We start from the raw sequence: 26,313 nt of genomic DNA on the forward strand, positions 1-26,313 counted from the left end.
TCCCCCAACAATCAGTACTCACACACAAGCCTGAAATGGGGCCGACTTGGTGTTTTATGCCCTTGCTGGGCAAGTTTTGAAACTCTGTTTTAGAAATGCGAACTCGGAAAGAGAGGTTTTATTCTTCCATTTGGTTTCAGCAGATGGCGGGCCCAGGCCGCTCCCCGCGGGCAGCTCCTGTACCTGGGAAGCTCGTATGTGCAAATGTGTCCGTTGTCAGCCCACAGCAGACAGGTCCTCTAGTGGCCAGTGGATCTGCACCCGTAAACAGTTCGTCAGAAGGAGGCCGCACAGCCCCTGATGGCTTTCCACTTGACCTCTGCTCCCTTGCCCCCTCACCTTTCCCCGGCCCTCTCTCTGGCTTCTGCTGAAGAAGAGGTTGAAAGGTGGGCTACAGAGCCCACCGAAGGACTGACTTAGCTGCCCTGGGGAGTACTGGGCGAGGATCCAGAGTCTGGGGTTTCTACAACAGGGTGCTGTAGACTCAGCATGGAAACCCCAAAGGAAGAATGACACCCAACAAGGAAGAGAGAAAAGGGACTTTATTGACTTCTTAGCAAACGAAAACAGGTTTGAGCACATTGAAGCGTCTTGTTTGCGTGTGAGGGATGAAGACCGTCACTTTGCGGGAGAAGAGAGAACGTACTCATGGGATTTCTGGTTAGTAGCTTGAGGTCCACCTTAACCGTTTGCTAATTTGGTTGTGAATTGGTTAACGGGAGACAAATCGGAGTTCCTTCATGATTCCCTAAGTGATGTGTAGAACCAGGAAATGAGATGTTTGGGGAGACTCAGCATATGGATCTTGTGGGAGAGGATAAGAGGGTATGAGCCCAGTTTAAAAACCAAAAAACAAAAAACCTTTGAGACCTACTAGACCGCTTGGAATTGCCCTAGGTAACGGTCAGAATTGAGCCCTCAACCTGATTTCTTACTGCACTCACCACTTGCTTATCCGGTGTGAGACCGGACTCCAGATCTCTCCTTCATTTAACCAAGTACTTTTCACATCATCTCTCCTGTACCGGACTTCTCGTGGCAAGTCCAAGTCTTGGTAATAAACAAAACAGATCATACGATCCGCCCCCCCACCTCCAACAACCGTGTCATTTCCAGTGTCCCTACCTCCCCTCCCCCAAAACAAGCGTGTATTTTTTTTTAAGACAGACAGACAATGGTTCAAGTTTCTGCAGTGCCTATAAGTGGCATGTGGAATGCAGAGACTGGACTTCAGACCCCCGTCCATATTTGTATCTGCTGGTAAAGATAAGAATAGAGCTCTAATATAAAAAGAACATTTGGAATCACAGTGTGTTCTGTTTTCTTTGGGATACTTCAAGAAACATATCTCATTGCCTCAGTTCATTAGGATGAGCCACAGGCCAACATTTTTGTGATGTCCTATGAGGTTGGATAAGAAGGAAGGTTTATTCCGGGGTCAGAAAGAGTACTCCTTTCTTCCTTAAGCCTTAAGTAAGGACCAATGATGTCAGGTATAAGCTGCTCAAAATGGAGCTTTTAGGCAGCCTGGACCTTCCCCCAGGCCTAAAGACACCTCCAGAGCTGCAGCCTGAAGTTGCACATTTTTAGTAAACCCTTGGGTGCTTCTCCTGCCCGCTGAAACTTGAGAACAGCTGCCACGAGTGAGTAGACTCTGAAGCTTGGGATAGCAATGGCCCATGGCCACGGGGCTGGCCCCTCTCTAGGCCCACTGGCTTCCCTGGGTAGGATGGACCACAATCCCAGGAGCCATGAATTTAGGGCAGGGACACAGCCCCCAAAGTACAACGGGATCAAGACCGCAGGGGACAAAGCCTTAGAGAAGCTCTTAGGACTGGTTGAGCATGGACAAAGCGAGAAAGAAAGACTTAGTGACCAAAGTCAGGAGTTCAATCCGGGAGAACTCCAGAAGGAGCAAGATACATCTCCGTACACACACACATACCACACAGACCCTTCGACCTGCAAATTTTAGCTTCAGATAGACTTTTTCACCAATGGCACGGTGATTTCAATAGCGGAACATGTTTTTGGGGAGCTGCTAGGTGGTTCCTCACTCATTGCAGATGGTTGCTTCAGGTGGACGTCAACGCCACAGTGGAATTCTGCATTGCTCTGGGATCTGGGACCTCGAAACAGAACTGTGGGATTGTTCTTTCCCCGCCCTCTCCCATCCCTAAATCATTGACAAGAGGCCCTCTGTCTGTAAAGGGCTTCCTGGCGAGCTTAGCCTGATAACAGAATTAGCCTCGTCTTCTTAGGCCATTTGCCAGACAGGTTCTCTCATTCTCCACTGATGTGGCGGGTGAGATCAGATTTTCAAAAATGATGTCCTTCGTGGATAGTGGATGTACAAACCGACACACTTCCGCGTACAAGGGCTCACCCCAAGTGATTTTGGCCCACAGTTACACTTTCTGCCCATCTGAGCCACTGCCACTGCCTCTGTGTGTGTCTGAGAGCAAACTACTTCACCAGAAGGAAAGGAAGGAACACCAATGACAGTTGAGTCTTCTCCCTCCGATGGCAGAGGCAGTGCAGTTTACCGGTGTCCAGGGGACTCACACTAAGCAGTGTGCTCGAGATTCCCTGCCCCGGGCTCCCGTTCCCTCTAGTTAGTGGATATGAACAGGGAATTAAGAAAAGAGTGATTAAGGATATTCATCCAGTCAGACTTCCACCTTAGAAAAGGCTTTTTACTGTTCTAGAAACAATCTTCCAGAAGATGGAAATGATCCAAGATTCCCCAAAAATATTTATTTATACAAAGATTTTGAGAGTAATATTTGTATTTGTCTTTATACCTCAGTCTATGTGTCTGGGGCCAAGTCGTGTGGCACATTTGCTGCTTCCCCGCATGCCTCACCCGTTCTAGCACCTGCTTCCAGGAACACCAGATGAACACAGGGTCTTGGGGGATAGAGGGGAACCCATAATGCCCCAAGACTGCACAGACCATAATCCAGATACGTGCACCCTGACCTGGACGGTGTCTAGCCAGATGTCCAAGGGGAAATACGGTCGAGGAAGAAGGCAAGAGGAGGGGCCCAGAGGGCGGGCAGGAGAGCGTTCATCCCACCCTCCGCTTCTGAGTTCGGCGTGTCCATACGGCCCAATCCAGTTGATGGCCCGGGAACGACATTACCTGGATTTTCTCCCTGTAATGACCCTTAGTGCTGACTGATGTCGAGAGGACCATTTGCAAAAAGCAGATTCATCCTTAATCCCAGGGAGTATGAGCTACAAATCTGGGACACTGTCTAGGTAACCTGCCTGAGGGAAAATGCTTGCCTTGTCTAAAGTGATCCAGGTTCCCTAGAGCAGATGTGGGGCAGCGATGAGCCAATCTGACCTCAGAAGCGTCTTCCAGCCTGGCCCTGTCCCGGCCGTTCTCTGCCCTTCCTCCTCCCTAGGGATTCCCAGATCCATTGCCACACCATGTGTCAGGTGCCGACTCGCCATCCCTCTTCCTCCGTCCCCACCACGTCTGTCTAGGTCACAGAAAATCTGTGTATTCTGAAGAGTTGGGCCTTCCCCTAACCAAACCCACACTTTCTTTACCACAGTGATTCTCAGAGCCAGCAAGAAGGAGAAATGTCCCAAAAGGGAACATCCGTCTCAGCCATTTGCCTGGAGCTGAAGGTTGCGGGCTCCAGGCCTCTAGGTGAGGAGTGTTGCTTTTGTGTTTCCCGAGGAGCAGGCAGTCAGGCAGTGGCGGTTCTCTTTCCTCTCTCTCTGTCGCAGGCGGGCTCTCAGCTACACTTACAGGACTTGACCACCATGTTAGAGAGCTGTTCCACCTTGGGGGTCCTCCCGACATAGTACAGGATGGTCAGGGGCTCCAAGTCCTGGGGCACACAGCAAGGTGAGGCAGAGGCTTCGGGATTCAGGGTGTTGTACAGTCCCAGCACCTGGGGAGGACACATCATTTAGAGGTTGGCAAGCCAGGCCCCGGGCCGAGAGCCCTCCGCCAGTTCTGGGGGCCGCTCCAGAGACGGGGCGAGCGGTAGACTGGCCAGCCAGGCTATTTCGGTTTGGGGGAACATCTGTACCGGTTTGAGCATTATCAGGTTAAGCTTGTAACAATTATCGGGCGACTTTGACGGGATAATGAGATTTTCTTTGCTGTTAAGAAACGCTCCTATATCGGTGTTCCTAGCTGCGACTGGCCACTTTGGTGAGAAGTGATCTCACTAAACGCCGCTTTGGGCCATTCAGGAAGCGCCAGAGTGTGGGGCCCCAGACCGGATGCAGTAATCATGAGCTATCGGGAAACACGGGAAACACGTTCCACAAATTACTGCCCTAGCTTTGATTCCCCTTGAGGGAAAGAAAGGCCAGCAGCTAGTTTCTCCCTTTCTCTTCCCACTGTTGCATATTAGCTTCTTCTGTGTGCTTTGCATTATCTTTCAAAGTAACTTTTCTGCATCCAAGAGGCTGGAATTATCAGAGCGTTTGAACGGATGGTAGAAGCCTCTTTTCCCCCACACTCCCCGCTAGCTGTGTGCAGACATCTTTGACATACAGGGTGGGGTGTGACCGTTAATTTCCAGAATGGTACAAGAGCTTTAGAACTAATTTTAATGTCTGGTGGAAACCATGGAAGAAATTTTAAAGGGCACAATGTGACGAAGTAGAGTCGGGCCAGGGTGCCAAGATCAGAACCTTCACAAAGGGATTTTACTCGCCCTGGATCATCATTCGCTCATTCCACATTCAGTCCTTCACGCATTCAGTTGAACCAGTGGCCGGGCGGCTCCGCCCCAGCGCCCCGCCTGGCATGAGCCCCGCCCCGTACCGTGCTGTGGGTTGTGTCCGCACTGCGGAGGTAGGGGCAGGGGCCTGAGCAGAAGTTGGCATAGTAGCCCTTAGGTTCGTGGACCCATTTCCAGCCCAGATCTTGTCGGAAGTCAATGTAGAGAGGGCGCACACAGCAGTTCTCCTCCAAATTGCTACAACGAAAAACATTGAGAGACAATCAACCTAAAGGAAACCACCCATATGAAAGAACTTCACCAACGGCCCTCGTATTTGTACCTGGAGTCCTTCCAGGTCATCCTAAGAGGTGGTCCTAATCGATGGAATCCCAGGTTCAAGTGCATTGAGCAGTATATACCATAAAGGCATTTTCTTGGTCCCAAGGACACAACAGGCAGATACAGATGATGCATGAGGAAGAGAAAAAAGGCAAAAGTGGACCTGCCCCCTTTTTCACGATGGATCAAAGCAGAGCCTTAAACTGCTTCACATAGAACCAAGCTCTGAATGCTCTTAGCCAGCTCAGTTTTCTTGAGGTTGGTTTCATTGTTCCCTTCCTAATGTGCACCCAACCAGACGTGAACTCTAAGCTCATGCCGCTCACATACAACCTGAGACTGCTCAGACTAAACCCAGGGGCCATCACATAAAAAATGAAGGGTATCCTTCCATTAGACTCATGATTCACCCCAAGTGCGATTATCAGGCCATTTCACTTCTGTTCCCTGCAGAAATCCATTTGGCAGTAACTCTTGCCAAGTGGGCATCTAGCCTGTTCTTCAATGTCTGCTGAGACTTAAGACTTACCACTTCTAAAATCTGGCTTCTTGTGGGTTCCGAGGGTGAACCATGGCAGACACTCTTGGTTATCTATTCAGTAGCCATCCCTACCTCCCTTCTCCCTTGCCACCTCCCATCACAAGAGTCGAGAACACCATTTTCCTGGCCTCTCTTGCAGGTAGGGGTGGTCATGTGACCCTGCAATGACCAATCAGACATAAGGAGAAGTATGCAGAGGGTAAGGGCAAATTCTGGCAAAAACATTTTGATTCTTTATAAAAGTCACAGATGGGAGAGGAGAGCTTCTGGCTCTGCCTCTTCCCCCTTCTTTCTTGTCTTGAGCCTGGACAAGATACCTGGAGCTTTAGCACTCCCTGCAACCATAAACAAGAAGATGAAAAGCAAACCAACATAGTAATCGTGGTGGCCTGCAGAGAGAGAAAGCCCGTATTCCCGATGGCATAATTAGGCAGCCAGCCCAGCCCTGCGCCTGCTGCTGTGGGCCTATTGTGAACAAGAAATCCTTTGGGGTTTAGGCCACTGTTACTTGCAGCCAAGAGCATCCATTCCTAACTGATTAAGAGCCACACAGAACAAATCTACACGCCAGCCTTCAGACAGTCGGCGCAACGTCACTGCTTCTGTTACACCTTCAAGCTCAACAGCCTGAGTTCACTCAGTTGTTCCTCGTAAGACGTGGTCGTAGATCTGAAAAATTTCCTAATTCATTCTCCCCCAGCTCCATTCAGGCATCCCCCTCTCCAGCCAGACTGACCCATGCGTGCTCCTTCCTTCCTCCGCCCATATCCCTACAGGTCCAAGCCTCACTCACCCACAGAGGCTCAAATTCCACACCCTTCCGAAGCCTTTCCTGCATCCACAACTTCTTGGTCCAAATTCTTCAGGCACTCGATCTTTCAGACCTTCTCATGGATGTGGGCATTTTCTACCTTTCAGTAATTGCTGTGTGTGCTTTATCATCCCCTCCCTTATGAATGAAGAGCTAAACTAGATCAGAGAAGAAGCTCTTTCTTTTCCTCTCTTCCCAGGGGCTACGTAGTCCTTCTGAGTTAGTTCATTAATTTCTCCAGCTCAAATTCCCCCGGAAAGGGGAGGCTGCCCTACTCCCCTCACCCAGGAGCATCCTTGAGCAGCTCATAGGGAACAGAGCACTTCTTTCGTGGGAAGTTCTCCACTCATCTCCCCCATGCATAAACACCCCCTACAAGTCCTTTAAAACACAAAAACTGCGGGGATGCTTTGGCCAGGTATCTCCGATCCAAACTGTCTGAACCACACTCTCCTCATTTCCTTCACCTGGGCCCTCACAGAGCTGGGCTGTGGAGAAACAGTAGGGCTCCCAGAAAAACAAGAACACCTCTGTAAGAGGGTTTGTGAATCGCATCCAGGACCCCCCGGGTTAGCACCGCTTAAGCCTAGGGACTGAGCCACAGCAGGTGCACCGTAAACGTCTCAGGAGTCCCGGGTCGTGAGAGGGCCCCAGCTCACCGGAAGCAGTAGTTGGTGTCCAGGGCCCGCTTCTTCCTCTGCCCGCCCTGGCCCGGGTTGTCCAGCCGGTGCGGGGGAATCATCATGAGGATGAGGTGAGGGTTGTGGTGGTCCTTCTGCTTCTTGAGGCGCCCGAGATCCCCACGGCCATGATCATCCTCGCTGTCCACACCTGCAGAAGGGAAACAGGATGACAGTCTCCTGTCTAAGGAAGGCAGAGTGGAGGCTGTGTTCTCACCCCATCCCATCTCCGCCCCAGAGGAGGGGCAGTGCAATCTCTGCGGAAGGTGTTGGGAGAAGCACGGCTTCATGCTAACATCCAGCTGCAGGAAGGGGAGGACCGGGTGGAGGGGCTGGTCGCACAGGAACTCCCAAGACACCCGTGGTCGGATCCCCTCATGACTCCTGTGTGTAAATCTTTCAGAATGCAGACAGCCCTTCCAAGAGGCTTCCTGGTATCTCAGGGATCCATGAAGCTTCCGTAGAGAATCCCAGACACATTGCTTTGTGCTGTCGGTGTAGATTCTGAGACTTAGAATCTTGGGGTGTGAGTTTCCTCTTATCATCTGAATCGGTCAAGACTGCACAGAAGTCCTACCCATAAGGTAAGGTGTCTCTGTTGAAGGTAGCTTTAACGGGAGCCAGAGGAATGAGACTGAATCATCGTTAAACTTGCACGTGCACTAGTTGCTTCACAGAGTTCTCACTATCACTCTCAGGTGAGATAATGAAGTATATGACACACAGATTAGCAAATAAACTCTCAGGCTGGGGGGACCTGCTATTTCATCTAAAAAGGAGAAGACTGAGGACTGAATTAGTCTCAACTAAAAGGAGATCCATTTTGTGACAGGCAGCTGCCAGCTGTTCATCTCCACCAAGGACAGGAACACGAGGAGCTTAATTTACACGGTGACGGAAGGGACCCTGGACCCCACAAAGGGGCACTAGGACCATAAGAAGAATGGGAGGCCTGGATCTAAAATTCCCTTTTGTCCACATTGAGAAACCACCTCACACCGGTCAGAGTGGCTAAAATTAATGACTCAGGAAACAACAGATGCTGGCGAGGATGTGGAGAAGTGGGAACCCTCTTGCACTGTTGGTAGGAATGCAAACTGGTTGCAGCCGCTCTGGAAAACAGTGTGAAGGTTCCTCAAAAAATTAAAAATGGAACTACCCTAAGACCCAGCAATAGCACTACTAGGAATTTATCCAAAGGACACAGGAGTGCTGATCCATAGGGGCACATGGACCCCAGTGTTTATAGCAGCACTTTCAACAATAGCCAAAGTTATGGAAGGACCCAAATGTCCATCAAGTGATGAATGGATAAAGAAGATGTGGTATATCTGTACAATGGAATACTACTTGGCGACGAGAAAGAATGAAATCCTGCCATTTGCAACAACGTGGACGGAACTGGAGGGTATTGTGCTAAGTGAAGTAAGTCAGTCAGAGAAAGACAGAGATCGGATCTTTTCACTCATATGTGGAACTTCAGAAACTTAACAGAAGACCATAGGGGAAGGGAAGGGGAGAAAGTAGTTTCAAACAGGGAGGGAGGAAAACCACAAGAGACTCTTAAATACAGAGAACAAATTGAAGGTGGATAGGGGGATGGGGGAGAGGGGAAAATGGGTGATGGGCCTTGAGGAGGGTGCTTGTTGGGATGGGCACTGGGTTGTTGTATGTAAGCGATGAATCATGGGAATCTACTCCCGAAGCCAAGAGCACTTTATGCACTGTACGTTAGCTAACTTGACAATAAATTATAAAAAAAAATTTTTTTAGTAAAAAATAAAATTCCCTTTTCTGCGGCACATGGGCGGCTCAGTCGGTTAAAAGTCCAACTCTTGTTTCAGAAGCTCAGGTCATGATCTCCCGGTCATGAGATCCAACCCTGCATCAGACTCCATGCAGAGCACGGAGCCTGCTTGGGATTCTCTCTCTCCCCCTCTCTCTCTGTCCCCCCCCCTCTCAAAATAAACTGTAAAAAATAAAAAATAATAAAAGTAGGCTCTGAAATAGAGCCCATGAAGGGTAAAAGCCCAGGGCTGGGAGCCAAGAGAGGCCTGCACCTTTTCCCAGACAAGACTCTGATCTCAGGCTCTGGCTTGGTTGGTTTGACCTTGAGGAACCACCTGGCTTCAGGCAAGCCTCAATTATCCAAAATGGGACTATGAAAGGAAAAGAGAACTTCGCTGACATCCAGAGATTGTCCACAGATTGCACGCCTTAGAAACATACTGGAAGTCCACAGAAGACTCTTAACTATTTCTCTATCTCAATACAAACACCCTGAGCCCCAAAGCGATCATTCACACCCAGATGACTTCTGGGTGGGAATCAGGGTGTCTCTGTAACATCTGGAAAGTTCAGTAGTCAGATCACCACAGTTCATTTCTTTTAGGGAAGGGAAAGACAACAGCGATTTGTTGAGTGTTTGCGGTACTGGGTTTGACATTTGTTATCTCGTTTAATTTGTGTGATAACCCTATGAAAGAAGCATTCTCAGCTCCATTTTACTGACTGAACTCAGAGAGGCGGACCCGTTGGCATCCATGACTATACCCCTCTTCCCAATGTAATACTGTCTTCCAGATGTTAACATCTTCTATCTATAAACTGAAAGTCACGCCCGTTGTCTTTGGGGCAAAGCAGAATTACTCAAGTACCAAACAGTTGGCCATCTCTGTGAGGGAGCTTGGTTGCTTCTCTTGGGGCCTGGTAGGCGTCTCCTGTTCTATCCCATCTCATCAACTGCCCCCTCCCCCACTATACACATCCATTTTGTTACCTTTGAATTTGATTTCCATCACCTCATGAATGTTTTCCAAGATGTCTCCATTGGGCTGAAATGTGTGACACGGACAGTGAATGCTGATTTCCAGACCTAAGTTGGACTCTGCAAAATAAGACACGGAGTCAGCGAGAAAATTCTTTATGTGATGCGGAAGTGTGCCCATCACCGTGCCTGTGGGCCAGGGCTCTGCTCCCACAGGCAGTCACGGGAGCTGAGTAATACCGAGGGTCCCCGAGGACAGAAAGTGCTGCGAAAGCTACAGTGGACCTCCACACATGCGTTGCCGCACTGCACGTGTTTCTGTTATGTCAGGAACAACCAAATAAAGGCATAAAGGGAAATTAATGGGAAGGAGAATTTTCAAGGTCATCTATTTTCAAAGGATGGTAGTGGGAAAAACTGTCACCCACCTCCTTGGGGGGGAAGAATGAGGACATAAGAGGAAGAAAAACAGCCATCACACCCCCTAGGTGTTTGTTGCAAGAGGGGATATTCGAGCCAACCTACTGAGGAAAGATAAAGTAAGAGGCAGGGGGACTAGGAGAGGCCAGGGAAAGAGGCTCGCTGAAGAACTTTAGAGCAGAGAGGCAGTGATTCAAAAGGCCACAAAGTCCACCAGACGGGAGGAAGATGGGACAGTCTGGGCCATAGGATTAAGTCAGGAAGCAACGCTAGAGGCAAGGTCACCTGCACACAAGCAGCGGTATCAGTCTAGGTAGAAGACGCCAGCCTTTCTACCAGGGCCATGATTGTGGGTGTAAATGGACTGGTAGATTCCAGAGGAGATAAGATGAAAATCACAGTTACCCTTGGCCATATTTTCTTGAAGGGATAAGGACATAACTGGGTCAAAGTTACTTGGACGTTTCTTCTCTGGGAATCCTTGTTCGCTTAACAGCGAAGCTGGAGATGTGGATGGCTCGCTGAGGGAAAACGAACAGCTCAGGAAGACAATTGTGAAATCAGAGCACAGGCCACAGAAGATGGCCAATGGCCAAGGCCAACGGCCCAGATGATATGAGCTCAGAGAGAACCAGCAGGAGGAAATCTGGAGGTGCCAGGGTTTGTGGACTGAAACTCGGTGTAAGACTACCAGCTGTAGCCCTTACTCCTATTAGTTGTGGGATCGAGGTGTTTTGGTTACTAAAATTGGGGAATCAAGGAAATTAGTAAAAGGGGTTGGGTAAAGTGGAGGGGGGAAAAAAAGGAAGAATAAAAAGAGTTCAAAACATTTGAACTGGATCCAGGAATTCTGTGCAGGGAAACCAGGAAGGATCGGTGTCATATCAGTTCTGCAGGGTAAGACTCAACTAGGGAAGTTCTGTTAACCCGGAGACAGCAGCAAGCTGTGGTGTAGGAAAGGTCATGAGGAATGGACCCTTCTGCATTCAGGGTCAGCATCTCAGCAAGCTGATTGATTTACTGCATCCCGAGCTGTAGGGGGGCAGCAGTTCTGTGTGAGCATCCAGCCTTGGGACCAACCTGTGGTCTTCCCGATATCTGGTGTCACCAGGGAAAACCCCAGAGCCCAAACCAGCTCAGCACCCTTCTCATGCACAGAATGGCCCAACTTCAGAGGTTCTGGTCACTGTTAGGCAGGCCTGGATCCCTTTTTCCATAAACTCCAGAACCCAGTCTCATCTGTCCTGCTCCAAGCCAGGGCAGCCTCTAGGACATACTGACCCTTGCTGAGCTTGAAGACTTCTATTCCAGAAGGTTAGCTCTGGTGGGAGGGATGGGACTAATATAACAAGGAAGCTGAGGCCCAGCCAGAGAACAGGGAGTGAACAGAGACGGAGCCGTAGCTGTGTTTTCTTCCTGGTTTAAGGCCATTGAGGGAAGGAGCTAGGGAGGTTGAAATGGGCTACAGAGTGTATTTCCTAGTACTCAGAAGGGGCCAAGGCCAAGAGAGACCTGGAGTGGACGAGTTCTGTGATTCTGTGCATTAGAAAGTCAAGGTGCAGACAGATGTGTGGGGATAGTTAGGTCTTAGTGTCAGAGATGGTGGCCTGGCTTGGCCAACAGGCTCTGTCTGTGTAGAAAACTCACCGTGATGATAACAATTACCAACATTTGTTGGGCATTCTATGTCAAACGCCGCTTTAAGACTTTACATGCGTTAATTCATTCAATCTTTAAAATAATCCTACAAAGTAGAGACTACTACTACCCCCCATTACATAGATGAGGACCCTGAGGCTTAGAGAAATTAAATGGCTTGCCCAAGATGCCCAAGCAGTAAGCAGTAGAGCCAAGATGCCATCACCTGATGCTGGAACCATCCTAATTGTTTGAGACAAGGAGGGATAAAAAGTGGGGCAATAGAGACTACCAAAGGAAGATGCCTGTGTTTTTCCAGCATCCGCCCCCCACCTGCCCCCATCCTAAGCTATGAGGCTGGCTGTGCTCCCCGACAGGGCTGCTGGGGGATGCCTGACTCTGCACCTGGAGAAACTGCAGACCTTGTAGAGCAATAAATAGCCCAAGGGTCTGAGGACCCAGGCCCCTAATTCTGGATAGGGCTCCAGCCGGCTCCGGGACCTAGAAGGCAGCCTGGGAACCTAGCGCACGGTAGGCTCTTGGATGTTGGCTGAGTGAATACAAGACCCTATATGTGACTCGGCTTCCTCATCAGTCCGCACCACCAGTTGTTCCATTTGGAGTCCATCTGCTGCCTTGTTTGGGGCCACGAACTCTGAAAAGACTCCTGAGCTCTGCATAAGTAAAGGTCTGTGTGTGATTCCCCTGTACGAGGGGCGGGAAGCATCTGCCTAAGTGGGAACTGAAGGTTCCAATGAAGGCCTAACCTCAGAATTGGCAGCAGTGGGGATGGTGGGTGGGGGACCCACAGGTTTTATTACGAAATTATCTTTTTGATGTCTCAAGGAGGATGGAAATCATTCTCCGCGCAAACTTCTCATTGAGCTCTGCAGCTGGGAAAATAAGAACTCCTTCAAGTGCCCAGGGCTTCAAAGAAATCCAGGTGGAGCTGATCAAAATCAGACAGGGAAGCTAAGAGATTAATTTCCCCGGCCTCTCCTTTCTGCAGCCATGTCAGGCTCTAGGTGGAGTGCCGTCTGAGTCAGAATTCCCAACTGTGCTGCCCAGGGCAGATCCCTGTCCCGTGGGTGCTCCTAGGCTTCTGGCTTTGTGCTCAGTAGGAGAGATAGGATGGAGCTCCCAGGTACCCCTGGGGGTGAGGCAGGACCTCCAGCCCGCGATCAGCCAGCTCAGCCATCAGGTGATGCCCCTTCGATGAGGACCTACAAATTCGGACGCCTACGGAGCCCAGGCAGGTGACATAAGTGAGCGAAGATAGCCAGCGTATCATGCTTAATGGGGACTGCCGGCCTCACTCGGGGGGCGGGGGGGGGAACAGTGGGGACCGGGAGGGCCTACAGGGGTGTGAAGAATGTGTGCCCCACCTCAAGAGGTGGCCACTACTCCTCTCCCATGGATCGTTACCAGGAAATCTTCCCACTTTTCTAGAAAATCCAGAAGTCCAGGTTTTATGTGAAATCTCCTGACTTAAAAAACAAAACAAAACAAAACAAAACTGCGGGCCATTATTTAATTTACAACATTACGTAGGCCGAGCCTTAGGGCGTTAACCCCTGGTTTCCCAAAACATCAAGTACAGGGAAGGACCCACCAGCTCCAGGGACGCTGGACATCAGGACGTGGATGGACTGTGCCTCTGTGGCAGTGATGATGGAAGGAAACTCTTGGCAAGAGGGGGAGAAGGAACAGACGAGCCCGCCGTAGGCACCTGCTCCCCACTGAGCATCATCCAGACAGTACCACCAGGTAAAGAAGGGGAGAAACAGCACAGCGTGATGTTACGAGGCACCACGACTGCCAGTCAGGACACTCTGGTTCTGATCCAGGCTGGATAACCCTGGTCAAGTCACTTAACCTCTCTGGGCCCCAGTGTCCTCGTCTGACCTAATGAAAACTCACTCTTGTGTAACAGGCTGAAAGCCATGAGGTTCTCTCAAATACATTGTATCCTTAACACAGCCCGTGAGGCGTGCAGGGAAGGGACCAGTACCTGATTTTCCAGGTGAGGGAACACAGCAAGTGGGTGAGAAATTTGGGATGGGTGAAGTTTGATACGGTGATGGGACAGCTCTCCTTGGATGACTACCACGCTTTTCGAGCTTAGTTGGCCCCAGCAGAACCTGCCCCCGTATCTGCTCTTCTCCCCGCCTTCCCCGTGTCAGTGTTAGCCACCCGGGGGGTTCCGTCCACAATCAGAGAAGGCGTTCTCCTGTCTTCACACCCCATGCCTCACCAGCCCGCCCAAAATATACGACAAATCTGTATCCTCTCCACGCCCACGGCCACCACCCTAGCCAAAGCCCCTTTTGCCCTCATCCGGGCTGCTGCAGGGGCCCCTACATGGTCGTTTTGTTTATTATTTTTGAGAGAGAGCATGCGCGGAGGGGAGGGGCAGAGAGAGGGAGACGGAGGATCTGAAGCAGGCTCTGCACTGACAGCAGCGAGCCCGATGCGGGGCTCAAACTCACGAGTCGTGAGATCACGACCTGAGCCGAAGTCAGCCGCTTAACTGACCGAGCCACCCAGGCACCCCCCAAACTGGTTTTCCTACTCCTTCCTTTGACTTCATGGCAACCAGAGGGACCTTTTAAAGATGGAAAAGATATAAAATCACCTCAGTCCACATCCCAGCCCTGCTTGGAATACTCCAGGGCTTCTCACCACATGTGGAATGAGTCCTAAAACCTGACCATGGCCTCACAGGTCCCAAATTAAATGGCTCCGGCGACCTCTGGCCCCCCAGCTCACTCCGTTCCAGCCACATCAGTCCGTGTGCTGCCAGAACAAACCAAGCCTGCTCCTGCTCGGGGGCCTGGGCCTCACTACCTCCTTCGCCCAGCATATCCCTATTGAAACCTTTTCATCACTCAGGCCTCGGTGCACACACTCCTTGTCACAGAGACCCTCCCTGAGCATCTCATGTCAGACTGCGCCCTGTCATCATCACAGTGCCCTCTATGTTTCATGGCACTCATCACTGAGATTCCTATTCATCAATATGTTGCCTTGTGTAGTGTGTGTCTCTCCCATGAGGAAAGAAGCCCGATGGGATAGGGACCTCACCGGCCTTGTTCCCGGCTGCATCCACAGTAAGCCATACTTAATTTTCTTCGTAAGTATCGGTTGCGTGAACAGATGAAGAACACAGCGAATCGATGGCAGAGCTAGCATTCGAACCCAGATCTGCGACTCTTCTGGTTTTGTCCTCTTCCTTCTGTTTCGGAAATGACCAAGGGACCTGAGGGGTCCTTCCCAAATGCTCAGGCTAAGAGTCAACCTACCTCTTCGCAAGAGCCATTCCCGCACGGTGTCAGTGACGTCGAAAGACAGCCATTCGGCGGTGCCCCGTGTGGGCAGATTTTTGCCACCGATATAGCGCTGTTTGGCGATGTGCTCATCGGGCCGGAGTATCTAGAGGGCGGAGAAAGGAGTAAGCGGCCCAGGCCGGGACAAGGACAGCAGCACATGTCACAATGCAGAGGGGCACGTGAGGCGAGCAACAGGAAACTGAAAATTCCCGAACGCTCCTTCAAACGCTTAGCTAATGCTTAATCCTCTCAGCGACAGACGCACGTACAGAAAGCAAGACTCCAAGAAGGTAGGATTCACACCCAGGCCTTCTGAACTGCGCACAGAGCAGAGGCCTGCAGGGGCAGGGGAGCCGGCTTTCCCCATCCGTCCCTGTCCGTGTGGCTTCTGTTCTGGGAGGGGCTCACCTGGAAGAGCTCGATCCTCTGCTCACTGCGCTTAGAGCTGGGGTTGGGCACCCGCAAGACCCGGAATTCCGCTCGGAACAGGTTGGTTCCATTTTTCTCCACTGAGGACACGTTGAAGCGGAAGACCTTGGAGGTGATCCCTTTGGGGCAGACGGCCAGCTCATCTAGGAGATCAAGCAAGCAGGAGAGGTGCAGTAAGTGTGTGAGTGAGACCCCGCAGGAGCAGTGTGCGGCCCACAGACACCCGCCAGGTGGCCAGGGTCCCACCCATGACCTCCCTAGAGGCGTGAGGCCCCAGGCCTGAAGGCGGAGATGGGAGGAAGATCTTCGTGAAGGCCCGAGTCAGGAGCAAGGAGCCCCGCGAGTCCCGGGACCGGCACTAATGACTGGCCGGTCAAAGGCAATCGCCACTCCTCCCACAGCCTCGATATCCCAACTGTGGCAGGCTCTCCAGCCTGCTTGGCTACTCTTTTAGAAAACACACGTCCTCAAAAGATCTCAGCAAACCCCCTGGCGGTTTAGCCATCTCACAGCTACCTGCCCCATGCATGTGTTCGTTCCTTTGGGCGTTCATTCATGTATTACTCGTGCACTGAGCACATACTATGTGCCAAGCGCAGCGCTGACACTGGGAAGCAAAAATGAACAGACGTGCCCCTGCCTTCAAGGAGAGTCATGCCGGGGTGGGGGGGAGGATCTTAATACAAGGGCCCACATAATGGGACGAGCGGAAAAGTGTTGAGGGCCTTTGGAGAAGCCCAGGAGTTGGGAGGGACCAGAGTAGGGAGACAGCAGGGAGCACCTGATGGAAGAGGTACCATGTGATCTGGGTCCTGCAGGAGGAAAGGGTTTGAGGATGGAGAGGAAGGGATTTTCCATGAAGGACTGCTGGAAACAAAGCAGGGACAGGAGGAGATGTGAGTAAGAGGAAGCAGCCAGGGGAGGGCCCGCGAGACAAGGTCAGCACGGCAGGCTAGGGAGGCTGAAGTATCAGCCCGAGAGGCTGCATTTTATCGCGTTAGCAGTAGGGAGCCATGGAAAGTGTTAGAAGAGCAGTGCAGTGACTTAATTAACACTGTGTTTTAGACCCAATGAGGCAGCATGGTATGGCAAAGAGCCCACATCTCAAGTCTGGCAGACCCACAGATGTTTCTTCAGACAGAGCTGGGCCATCCCCACTGACTCCTTTCTAAGGATTTCTGACTTTGACAGCACGTGCTCTGCCAGCCTCTGTCACCGTGCTGGCCTCTCCGTCCCTGTCCAGAAGACACGAGGCAGCAGATGCTCTTTCCCCACACCTCGGAGCCAGATGAAGAGAAGAGAAAGATCCTGTCTCTTCTCCTGCACGCTTTACAACCTCAAGGTCGGAGCAGCATTAACACCCAGAGAAAAACTTTCTACCCAAACGGTAATAATAGCCAGAACTTGAAATTCAAGCTCATAGACCCAGATTCCACACATAATGGACATGGCTGGAATGAGCTCATAATCACCCCGAGGGGTGGTGTAGGAAGTCAAGGACAAGGCGGGAAGGATCAGAGGCTTGGAAACAAGCAAATGCGCTACTGATCTTGAGGAAAGGATGAGCGAGTGTTTCTGGAAATTGCCATCTGGTGGGCCTGACACTGGTTCTTAGAAAATTAATGGAACAGATGTTAGGAAAACAAATGTGTGAATGCCGGCTAATGAAGCCCTGCTTAATAACTGGCTTCGAAAGAACAAATATTGCCAACTATTCCCTAAATTATTGCAGATAGAACCAGAAAGAGGCACCAGCGTGAGCAGTTTAATTTTTAAGTTTGCCCGTTTGAAACCCTCTGGACGTGGGTAGGTTCCTCAGACTGGCCACCCTCTCAAGTACTCGCACGCTTGGTTCCTGAAGGACCTGTCATCGGTGTGGCTTCAGTTATAATAGCACCTCCAGCAGCTGCTGAAAGGGGGCATAAAGCGTATGTCCACACGACGTGCACACTGCTGTGGAAAAGAAGATGGAACAGAAGATGGCGCATGCCAGTGAGGAGAGTCAGAGGCGGGTCAAGACAGCAGGAAGCCAGGACACGCGGGCAGCGATGAGCTAAGAGGGTCTTTAGCACACCCTTGTAACCATCCCTCCTTTGCTTCTTCCAGCCCATCAATCAGATATCTGTTCCCTACGACGGACTCCTCTTGGTGGGAACTTCAAGGAGATTTCGAGAAGGAGGTGGAAGGGTCATTTTTTATCACTGGGATCTACAGGTTTCTAGCAGAAGTAGAACGGACGCTGGGGCGGGGGGGGGGGGGGGGTTCCTTGGTTGACACAAGGAAATTGACCCTATCAGTAAAGCTCAGACAGAATCATTGGGGATTACAAAAGAACTGCCTAGGAGAGAAAAGAAAACGTAAATATAATCTTGGCAATTAAACCCACTGAAGAATGATGCTGTTTTAAGTAATTTGTGGAATGAGACTGTAAATCAACTGTGATAACACCACCTTACATTGCACAGAGCTCTTATTAACTCATCTGACCCTCGAACAATCCTCGAGGAGAACGAGAAGTCAAATTGGCCATGTTACAAATGAGAGCGGCGCCTGGGTGGCTCGGTCGGTGGAGCGCCTGACCTCGGTTCAGGTCACGATCTCATGTTCATGAGTTCGAGCCCCACGTCGGGCTCCCTGCTGTCGGAGCAGAGCCCGCTTTGGATCCTCCTGTCTCCCTCTCTCTCCCTCTCTCTTTCAAATCAAATTTTTAAAATTGCAAATGAGAAAATTGAGTGTCAGGAAATTTAGCGGGTAGCACAGGTGGCATTTGAACCCAGGTCTTTGGACCATACCTCTTTTATTGAAGTGGGGAATCTGGAAGTTGGGGGGCCCAGAGAGATCTAGTGGAGGCACAGTTTCACCAACAAAATGAAGGCTTCCCTGAAGTGGGCCCAGAGTGCCAACTTAGGCCTAAGCAACAGCCAAGCCCCGCTCAGTTCTGTGGGTAAGCCGTGCTTCTGCAGGATGCTGGTATTATTGGGAGCTGGACTAGAGGATCCACCTTTCAAACTACAGTATGACCAACTTTTTCCACTGCGCGAGAAATACATATATTGGTGGAGGCCCTTTCCCCCCCTTTTTTCCTATGAGGAGAGAAAAATAAGCAAAGAATATTCATGTAGAGTTTTCACACAAAAACGTGGAAACAGCTGACCGTGTTTCGACCATGCCTTTTAAAATGTTTTCAGACACCGGGGCTCCTAGATGTGCCTTTGCTTATATACATCATTTCTGCATGTAAAACCCTGCGGGTTCCAATGACAGCATGCCTATTTCAGTGTGGCCAAGCTTCTTCTGGCTACACGTTAGGATCACCTGGAAAGCCTTGAAAATACACGATGCCTGGCCCCACTCGCCAGAGATGCTGACATGCTGACTACCTTGGAGTGGGTGGGTCCGGAGTTGTTTTCCTTTTCTTTTTTCTTTTCTTTTCTTTTCTTTTCTTTTCTTTTCTTTTCTTTTCTTTTCTCTTTTTTCTTTTCTTTTCCTTTCTTTCTCTTTCTTTCTTTCTTTCTTTCTTTCTTTCTTTCTTTCTTTCTTTCTTTCTTTCTCTTTCTTAAAGATCTCCAGATGATTCTGATGTGTAGCCAGAGTTGAGGGCCACAGTTTATAGTGCTCTGCAAAGGGTACCATGGCTTCCAGATGTTCTAGAAGTATGAGAAACCACACTCCAATGATTTCACCATTAAACGGGTTAACCTTTAAACGTATTAGACATGCAGTTGGACCAATGCATCATTTGAAAAATTTTTGAATCAGAAGCCCATCAACATGTTAAGCCCCTGTTACAAGTTGGGAAATTTCACGAAAAGATCCAGATTTTCTGCTCTTCTGGGTTAACGGCAAGGTCGAGGCAAGCTGGACCCACATTCCTAAATGCAGAAATCAGCAGGGACTGAGCAGCGGGTACCCTCTTTTAACAGGGCGTGGGCGCTTCCAGCTCCCCCCGCCCCTTCAGCCCCTTGCACACCCTATTCTCTCCTCGACCCTGAGGCCAAGTGTCCTGGGTCTGCCGTCATGGTGTTGGCTTTTCTTCCAGATCCTTCGTATCAGCTGGGCACTTGTGTTTTCAGCTCCTTAAGGAGAGGTTTTGCCCTACAGTTCACTGAGTCTTAAGCCTCAGTGAGCTTAAGGATCAATACAGATTGCTTTTCGGAAATACAGATTCCCCAGGACCCCACGCCCAGCTTCTGATTCTGTAAGGGTGGGCTTGGGCCTGGGAATCCACATTTTTTACATTTACCTAGCCCTTCTAGGAGAAACACTGACCCAGCGTGCAGAGGGCACTGGCCCTTAACACAAATGAGTTCTTGTGATACAAAATATCTTTTAATTTTCAGAATGAAAAATCCAAATCCAAAAGTAGCATCCAGGAAAGAAAGGCTAAAATATCAAGTTTTCTCTTTGCTCAGGAACTCCGGGTTTGCCGGCTGTCTAAGAGCCACTGCTGGATGAAAACAAGGGTCTCCCGCCAGACACAGATAATTACAAGCCAGAGTTTAAACAACACCTACACTGGTGATATCTTGATAACAAGGATGACAAAGGAATGGAAAAGCCTGTGTCTTTCCCCACCACGTGGGGCAGAGACAGCCTCCATAGAGCCAACTCCTGGTGAATTATAAAAGGATTTCCAGAGTCTTGCCTTCACTGCTGAGGCTGTTGAATCATCCCAGATGTATGCATAAAATTGCTTCAGCTGCGAGAGAGCTTAGAGATGATCTCTGACTTTACAGATGAGAAAACTGAGGCTCAGAGAGGTGACCTGACTAATGCCATCTGGTGTGGTTGCTTAACCAGCTTGAGGCTCTTCGTTAAAGAACGCCCTTCCGTTGAATCTGGGAGAACGTCTGTGACGATATCAATCTCCTGGCGATAACGATAGGCAGAGCTAAGAAAGAACACACCCAATGGTCCCTGTGCGGTCTGCCACCAGGGTTACAAATAGCTCCTACCCGCTCCTGCTTGGTCCGATAGGTGATTTGCTCATGTTGTAAATCAAAGTGCTATTGGAGCCTTGAGGTTAAAGGTGGGGCTTAAAATGTTTATTTTACACACTTGGGTTAGTGCTTAACAGCATGCATTCTGCAGGCAGAACAACGTCTAGGTTAGAGCCCCTGCTCTTTGAGGCACATTACTTAACTGATGCACGTTTCTGTGTCCTCATCCGTAAGGCAGAGAATCGGGGTTCCTCTCTGACAGGGCAGAGCCAGAAGATGGGCCCTCTCCTCTGTGCTCACCGTGGTGCCCTTTCTCCTGCACACGGGAAACGATTCCTTGCCATACTTTGCTCTCCAGGCTCCCCTATGTCCTTATGCCAGCTCCTGCTGTCACTTCCCTCTAAGTGCCCCTCCACTGGGTACAGGAGCAGGCTGGGAATGATGAAACGTGGAAGCGAATGCGATCTCATCACTTCCCCCCAGAAGCTCTGGCACCCAGACCCTGCTAGGGTCCCGCCACGGACCCAGTGCCACTCTAGGACACAGCCCTCGTGAGCTCAGGACGGGCTTCCCTCACCCCAAGCCTCTGAGGATGGCCTTCTGCTTCTTCTCAGCATCTGCCCCGCTGCCTCCTTTATAATTAGTGTGCCTTCTGCGCCTGCCTCTCTGGGGCTGGCTCGGCACCTGACCAGCTGCAGGGCGGGCCCAAGCCGCGTCTGCTCAGCCTCTGTGTCACCTCCAACAGCTGCAGAGAGTCTGGGCCTGCTTCCTGTTTGCACCTGCAAGCCTCCACGGCATCGCCCGTGTCCCGCTGTGCCCTGGCCCCTCCACAATATCCCAAATAGTATCTTGCTCCCTGTGCCGGGCTTGCTCCCAGCCTGACCAGGCTCTGTGGCCCGAGGGTCGCCCCTACCTGCTAGGGTTCTGCTGCTGCAGGCCGAGCTGCCCAGCGTCCGTGGGCCCTTGCCCTGGTTCTCCCCAAGACTGCTCGCTACCTGTGTCCTGAGTCTCTGTACAAAATCCACATCCACTGGCACCCATATGCCCTCGCATGCATCTGGCCCATTCATTCTCGGCTCTGGATTCCAGGCTGGATGCGCCCTTGTGACTCAGAATCCCTCCTCCCTGGGACTCCACCTCCTGACCCGGATCGTAAGGTCCGAGCCCTTCTCTCTCACCCTGGGCTCTCTTCAGACCTCTCCTGCAGGCCTCAGTTTTCCACCCTCGTGGCCACTATCTCCGGACTTGGTGGTTGCCCAGGGGGTTGGGGGTTCAGCCATCCAGGTGCTGGTGCCTCTGGGAACCGTGGGCCCCTGGCAGAGGCTGAGCCAGACCCACGGGAGGACCCTGGGCAGGATGCACTAGCCCTGCCTCTTACTTCGGCTTCCGCCCCGCACGGTAGCCACATCCTAAGGCAAGGCGCTCCAGGCGGCCACAGGAAACGGGAGCGGGAACCCCTCGCCAGTAACCACAGGCTCCTGGACCTGGCATGGGCCGGCTCCCAGTAGGGCCTTTTGCACCTTCAGCTGGAGCTGCTCCACCCACCAGCCACCTACTCCTCGTCCTCCTCTGCAGCCAGGTTCCTTTCAACTTCCCAAGTTCCCCCACGGACCCCCCTCACCCTGCCTGCTCCCTCCCACTCCCACTCCCCACTGCCAGGTGGGCCTGGAAGAGGTAGTCCGGGTGGTGAGGACACCTGCTGGTAGGAAAAGCAAACAGAGCTACTCCCAGGGTCCCTGGCCCAGCGCGGCTCACATTCCTCCTTCTCGGGCTGTCAGTTTCTCAACATCTGCCAAATCTCTCTCTCTTGTATTGAGGTTTTTTAAAGGTCCGTTCAGTAAACACACATGACTTCCACACGTGTACAAACACACACACGCAGACGTCTCACCCAGAAGCCTCCCAGCCTCTCAGCACAGACGGGAGCCTCCTGGGAGGACACACTCCCAGACATATGTCCTCTCTGCACCCACGGCCACACCTCCCACCCACTCTTCCCGTGACACGCAGACACAAAAGGGCGGCCAGCAATCATGTACATGTCCAGAGCCACAACCCTGCTCTCCCCGTGTCCACAGGCCTGGAAGACGCCCATTTTGAGCACATGAATCTGTCTACTGTACACAGCCAGACTACACATCACCCTGAAGCACTTGTATGTGTGAACGTGGGTGCGTGCCTTTCAACCACGCTCACAGCTCACGTGGGTCATGTGTGTGGCATAGACCGAAGGGCCTAGACAGCAAGCAGCTGGATCTTGCCTGGGCTTCAAAAAGCTTGACAGACATTAATCTAGGGCAAGTGTACCCTTCTTCCCAAGGACTGGAAAAACTAAACCAAAGACGCGTCACAATGAGTGGCGAAAACAAGGGAGAAGACCGAGGTCTCCAGACTCAGGGAGCTATAAGGGCTTTCAAGAGACCCAGCCCTGTCCCTCTATGGCATCCATATGCTCGCAGTCGCCTATCCCATCACATGGGCCAGAGCACAGATGTGAACAGGACGGCACGGTGTAATTCCAAAGTAAAATCAGTCGAGGATGTGATGTGAGTTCAGCAAGCCACTCAACTCCAGGGCGCCTGGCCTCCCAGAAGCCCCCGGCTCTTCCCACAATGGCCCGGTCTCCCTCCCCAGCCACCCACCCGGCCCCAACTGTGCATCACGCCTCCTGAGCCTTGGTGTGGGTGATCCCGGGGCACCCTGCTGTGAGGCCCCCGCTAGGCCCCCCCCCCCAGGAACTCCCCACTCCTGCTCAGACCCTCTAGAGCAGACACCCCAGCAAGAACGTGGACTTACTGTGCTCCGCCAGCCCCTGGATCATGTCGAATTTATGGATTTCTTTGGCATAGTACTCCGACTCGGTGTTTTCCTGAGTGCAGCTGTCCTCCCTCTCCCCCTGCATCTCCTCCAGCAGCTCCCGGGTGCTGTTGTAAAGGGCCAGGACCTGGTAGGGGACGTGGGTCATCACCGATGGCTCGGGGGGACTGGTGAGCCTGAGCTTGCTCAAGATCTGTCCCCTAATGGCTTCCACCCTCTTCTTCTTGATGTGGCCAAAGTCCAAGGTGGTGCAAGTGGACAGAGAGAGGCTGACCGTGGCAAAGTTCAGCAGGGCCAGGACCACCAGAGCCCTGTGCAAGTGCATCTTCATGCGCAAGCTGGGGAGAGAGGCCAGGGGGGCTGCGAGGCCTGGCGAGGAGGAGACCCCAGCAGTCGTGCAGAAGGAGGGAGGAAAACCAGGCGGCCTCCCTAGATCCCGAAGACTGAGGCTTGGCAAGAAGGTGCATGAACTCACTGCACTGCGAGAGCTTCAGGACTTCCAGGAAGCGCTGGCAACCCTGAGCGCGAAGAAGCCGACTGTGTGCCTTGTAGCTCTGGGTTTCTTCTCCATGTGTCTAAACAGGTTCTGCTGGGCTCTGACTCCCAGCAGGCCAGGTGGAGGGCAAGCAGAGGGCTGGGAGGGGTGGCGAGGCAGCTGGGAGTGGGAAGGGAGCTGGAGTTTTTCCTTAGGTAAAAATAAATAGAGCGGATATCTGATATTGCCAAATGCCGCTTGGCGATGGGGAGAAAGTGGGTATTTTAAAGAAGGAGCAGAAGGACCGTGGCTGGGTCCCAAAATCAAAATCCTTGCCTTGCCCTGAAGGAGGGTAAGAAAAGAGAATGGAAAAGAAAAGGAAAAAAAAAAAAATTGTTTAAAAAAAAAAAAAAGTCAGATCACCAGTGAGTAGGTGGGGAGAGGCAGGGCTGGGCCGCGCTGGCCCAGCTCAAGGTGGGGGCAGCCCGACACACTTGTCTCTCGGGCACACCATTCATGCTTTCTCTTTTGTTTACACTTCCTCGGGGGCTTTCTAAATGACTTTGTTCATGCTGCCTCTCCTCTTCATTGGCTGGGAAGTGGGGGTATGTGCAATTGGAAGGCAGGGAGAACAGGCCCCAGGAACAATAATCCACTTGGACGCCCAGGGTCACCAGCACCTCGGCTTGTCTTCTCCCTCGGCCATTGCTTCTGTTCCCTGCTTCTCTTTAAAAAATAAAAAGGCAAAGAAAGAGAAAATAGAAGCCAGTTCACTGCACGCCTGCTCCGGAAAGCTGTTATTCCTTCTTTCTCAGGCTTCTTCCCCTATCTCTCCCCTCGCTTGCTCATTCCCTTGGCCTTGGCTTTCTGCTTCCCTCCCTTCCTCTCCCTGCTGCTTCTCCCTCTCCTTCTCCCTCTCTCTCTCTCCCTCTCCCTCGCTCCCTCTCGCTCCTCTCCCTCTCCCTCTCTCACACACACATGCACACACACTGCTTTCTCTATTTCTCTCTGCTGAAATTTTATACCTCCCTCCCATGACGTCTCTGGCCCGGGTGGGGGAGGGAGGGACCAGCGCACGCAGCCTCTTTTGCAGCACGATTTTAATGTTTTAAACAGGCACAGGAAAAGCCGAGCCCATTTGAAAAATACTTTGCGAGTCCTCTCGCTCGACGTGGTAACTGAACTTTTTTTCCCCTCTTGGAGTCACTCCTGCTACACGTTGACTGTTTTTCTGGAAAGTTACTCCGACGAATCCCTTCCCTCCTTCTCCCCCAGCTCCTTCGCCCTCTCGCCAGCTGTCAGTCCGTCCTCTCGCCTCGGGGCCCGTCTCTCGCTCCGGCCCGGGCCCCCCGGCCCCCGGGCCGCCCCCGCGCCCGGCGGGACAAGGGGCAGGGACTGGGGCAGGGGCGCGCGCGGGGCCCGCTCTGGGGCGGCCGTGCCCACCCTCGGGGGTGGGGGGCGACGCCCGGCCGGGGAGCGGGGTTGGAGGTGGGCTCAGCTCCGCGGCGATCCTGGCCCCGATTCTTCACTGACAAGCCTGGAGTCGGGCGGCGGGCTGAAGCTTGGAGATGCTCCAGGGCCATTGAAAATGGTGGCGTTTTCCGGCAGATCGAGGGTGCCCTCTGGCGAGGCGAGGCCGCCAGTGAAGGAGCGCGGCGGGCCGGGGCCCGGACGGCGGGCAGGGCGGGGGCGGGGGGGGGGGAGGGACTGGAGGGGGGGTGCTGGAGAAAAGGGGCCGCGGGGGAGGGCGAGGGCCGCGGGACCGGAGCCTGCGGGGACGGCCTCCCTCTCGGCCCGACGTGCGCACAAGTGCACCTCTCTCTTCTCCCGGCCCCGTTCGGCAGCCGCTCTCGCAGAAATGTCCTCCAGATGTTCGCAGCCTCCCTCCCCGCCGAGGGTTCCGCAGGGAGCCGCGCCAGCGAGCGCAAAGTCAGCAGTTGGCCCCAGCCCATTTCCCAGATGGGTGAGGGGAAGTTTTCCCTCCGCTCGCTCTCGTTCCTCTTCTCCAACTAAGCTTCTGGGTCTTTTCCCACGAGAAGCTCAGAGAAGGCAAGGCGCGTTGCTTCCCAGCCACACAGCCTCCCGATCACTCCTGGGAATCAGTGCTGCTTCCAGCCACCCCACCCCACCTCACCCAGCCTTCCTGGACCCTTCCTGTGAGGTCAGTTCCCTGCTCCTGGCTCCTAGGCCGCTGGGATGTTCACAGAATTCCAGTCTACTGTTGAGGAAACTGAGGCAGTCTACTGTTGAGGAAACTGGACAGGCTACTGTTGAGGAAACTGAGGCACAGAGCAATTTTTTTTTTTTTTTAAAGGCCACACGCTTATGGGTGGCGGAGGTGATAGTTCACTCAGCCCCTCTAGTTTGGGTAGGCATTGTTGTCATTTGAGTAACAAGAGGAAATCTAGGTGTAGAAAGCTTAAAAGTAAT

The 26,313-nt window shown here is 52.1% G+C and overlaps 1 protein-coding gene across 2 annotated transcripts; it reads right to left on the reverse strand.

The window, feature by feature from the left end:
• Positions 1–524: 524 nt before the first annotated feature.
• On the reverse strand, positions 525–24,790 carry TGFB3 (transforming growth factor beta 3). 2 transcript variants are annotated; one of them, XM_042943853.1, is made up of 8 exons: positions 23,884–24,790; positions 23,388–23,535; positions 15,631–15,794; positions 15,196–15,325; positions 9,848–9,955; positions 7,048–7,219; positions 4,799–4,952; positions 525–3,911 (listed from the first exon to the last, which is right to left on the reverse strand). In XM_042943853.1, exons 2-8 carry the CDS (start codon positions 23,491–23,493, stop codon positions 3,753–3,755), a joined length of 993 nt encoding a protein of 330 aa, XP_042799787.1. In that variant the 5' UTR covers positions 23,494–23,535; positions 23,884–24,790; the 3' UTR covers positions 525–3,752. The 2 variants fall into 2 exon arrangements, with proteins under 2 accessions (XP_042799787.1, XP_042799786.1); XM_042943852.1 differs by having other exon boundaries at positions 23,388–24,790.
• Positions 24,791–26,313: the final 1,523 nt, after the last annotated feature.

The sequence above is a fragment of the Panthera leo genome, chromosome B3, assembly GCF_018350215.1.
Source record: "Panthera leo isolate Ple1 chromosome B3, P.leo_Ple1_pat1.1, whole genome shotgun sequence".
NCBI lineage: Eukaryota > Metazoa > Chordata > Mammalia > Carnivora > Felidae > Panthera > Panthera leo.

Bases quoted from the DNA above. Each gene is read 5' to 3' on its own strand.
- TGFB3 (XM_042943852.1), bottom strand. From the start codon at position 23,739: ATGAAGATGCACTTGCACAGGGCTCTGGTGGTCCTGGCCCTGCTGAAC. The intron at 9,956-15,195 runs GTAGGTTGACTC...CTTATTTTGCAG, and splicing joins GGAATGGCTCTTGCGAAGAG to AGTCCAACTTAGGTCTGGAA. The intron at 3,912-4,798 runs GTACGGGGCGGG...TGTCCTCCCCAG, and splicing joins CGGACACAACCCACAGCACG to GTGCTGGGACTGTACAACAC.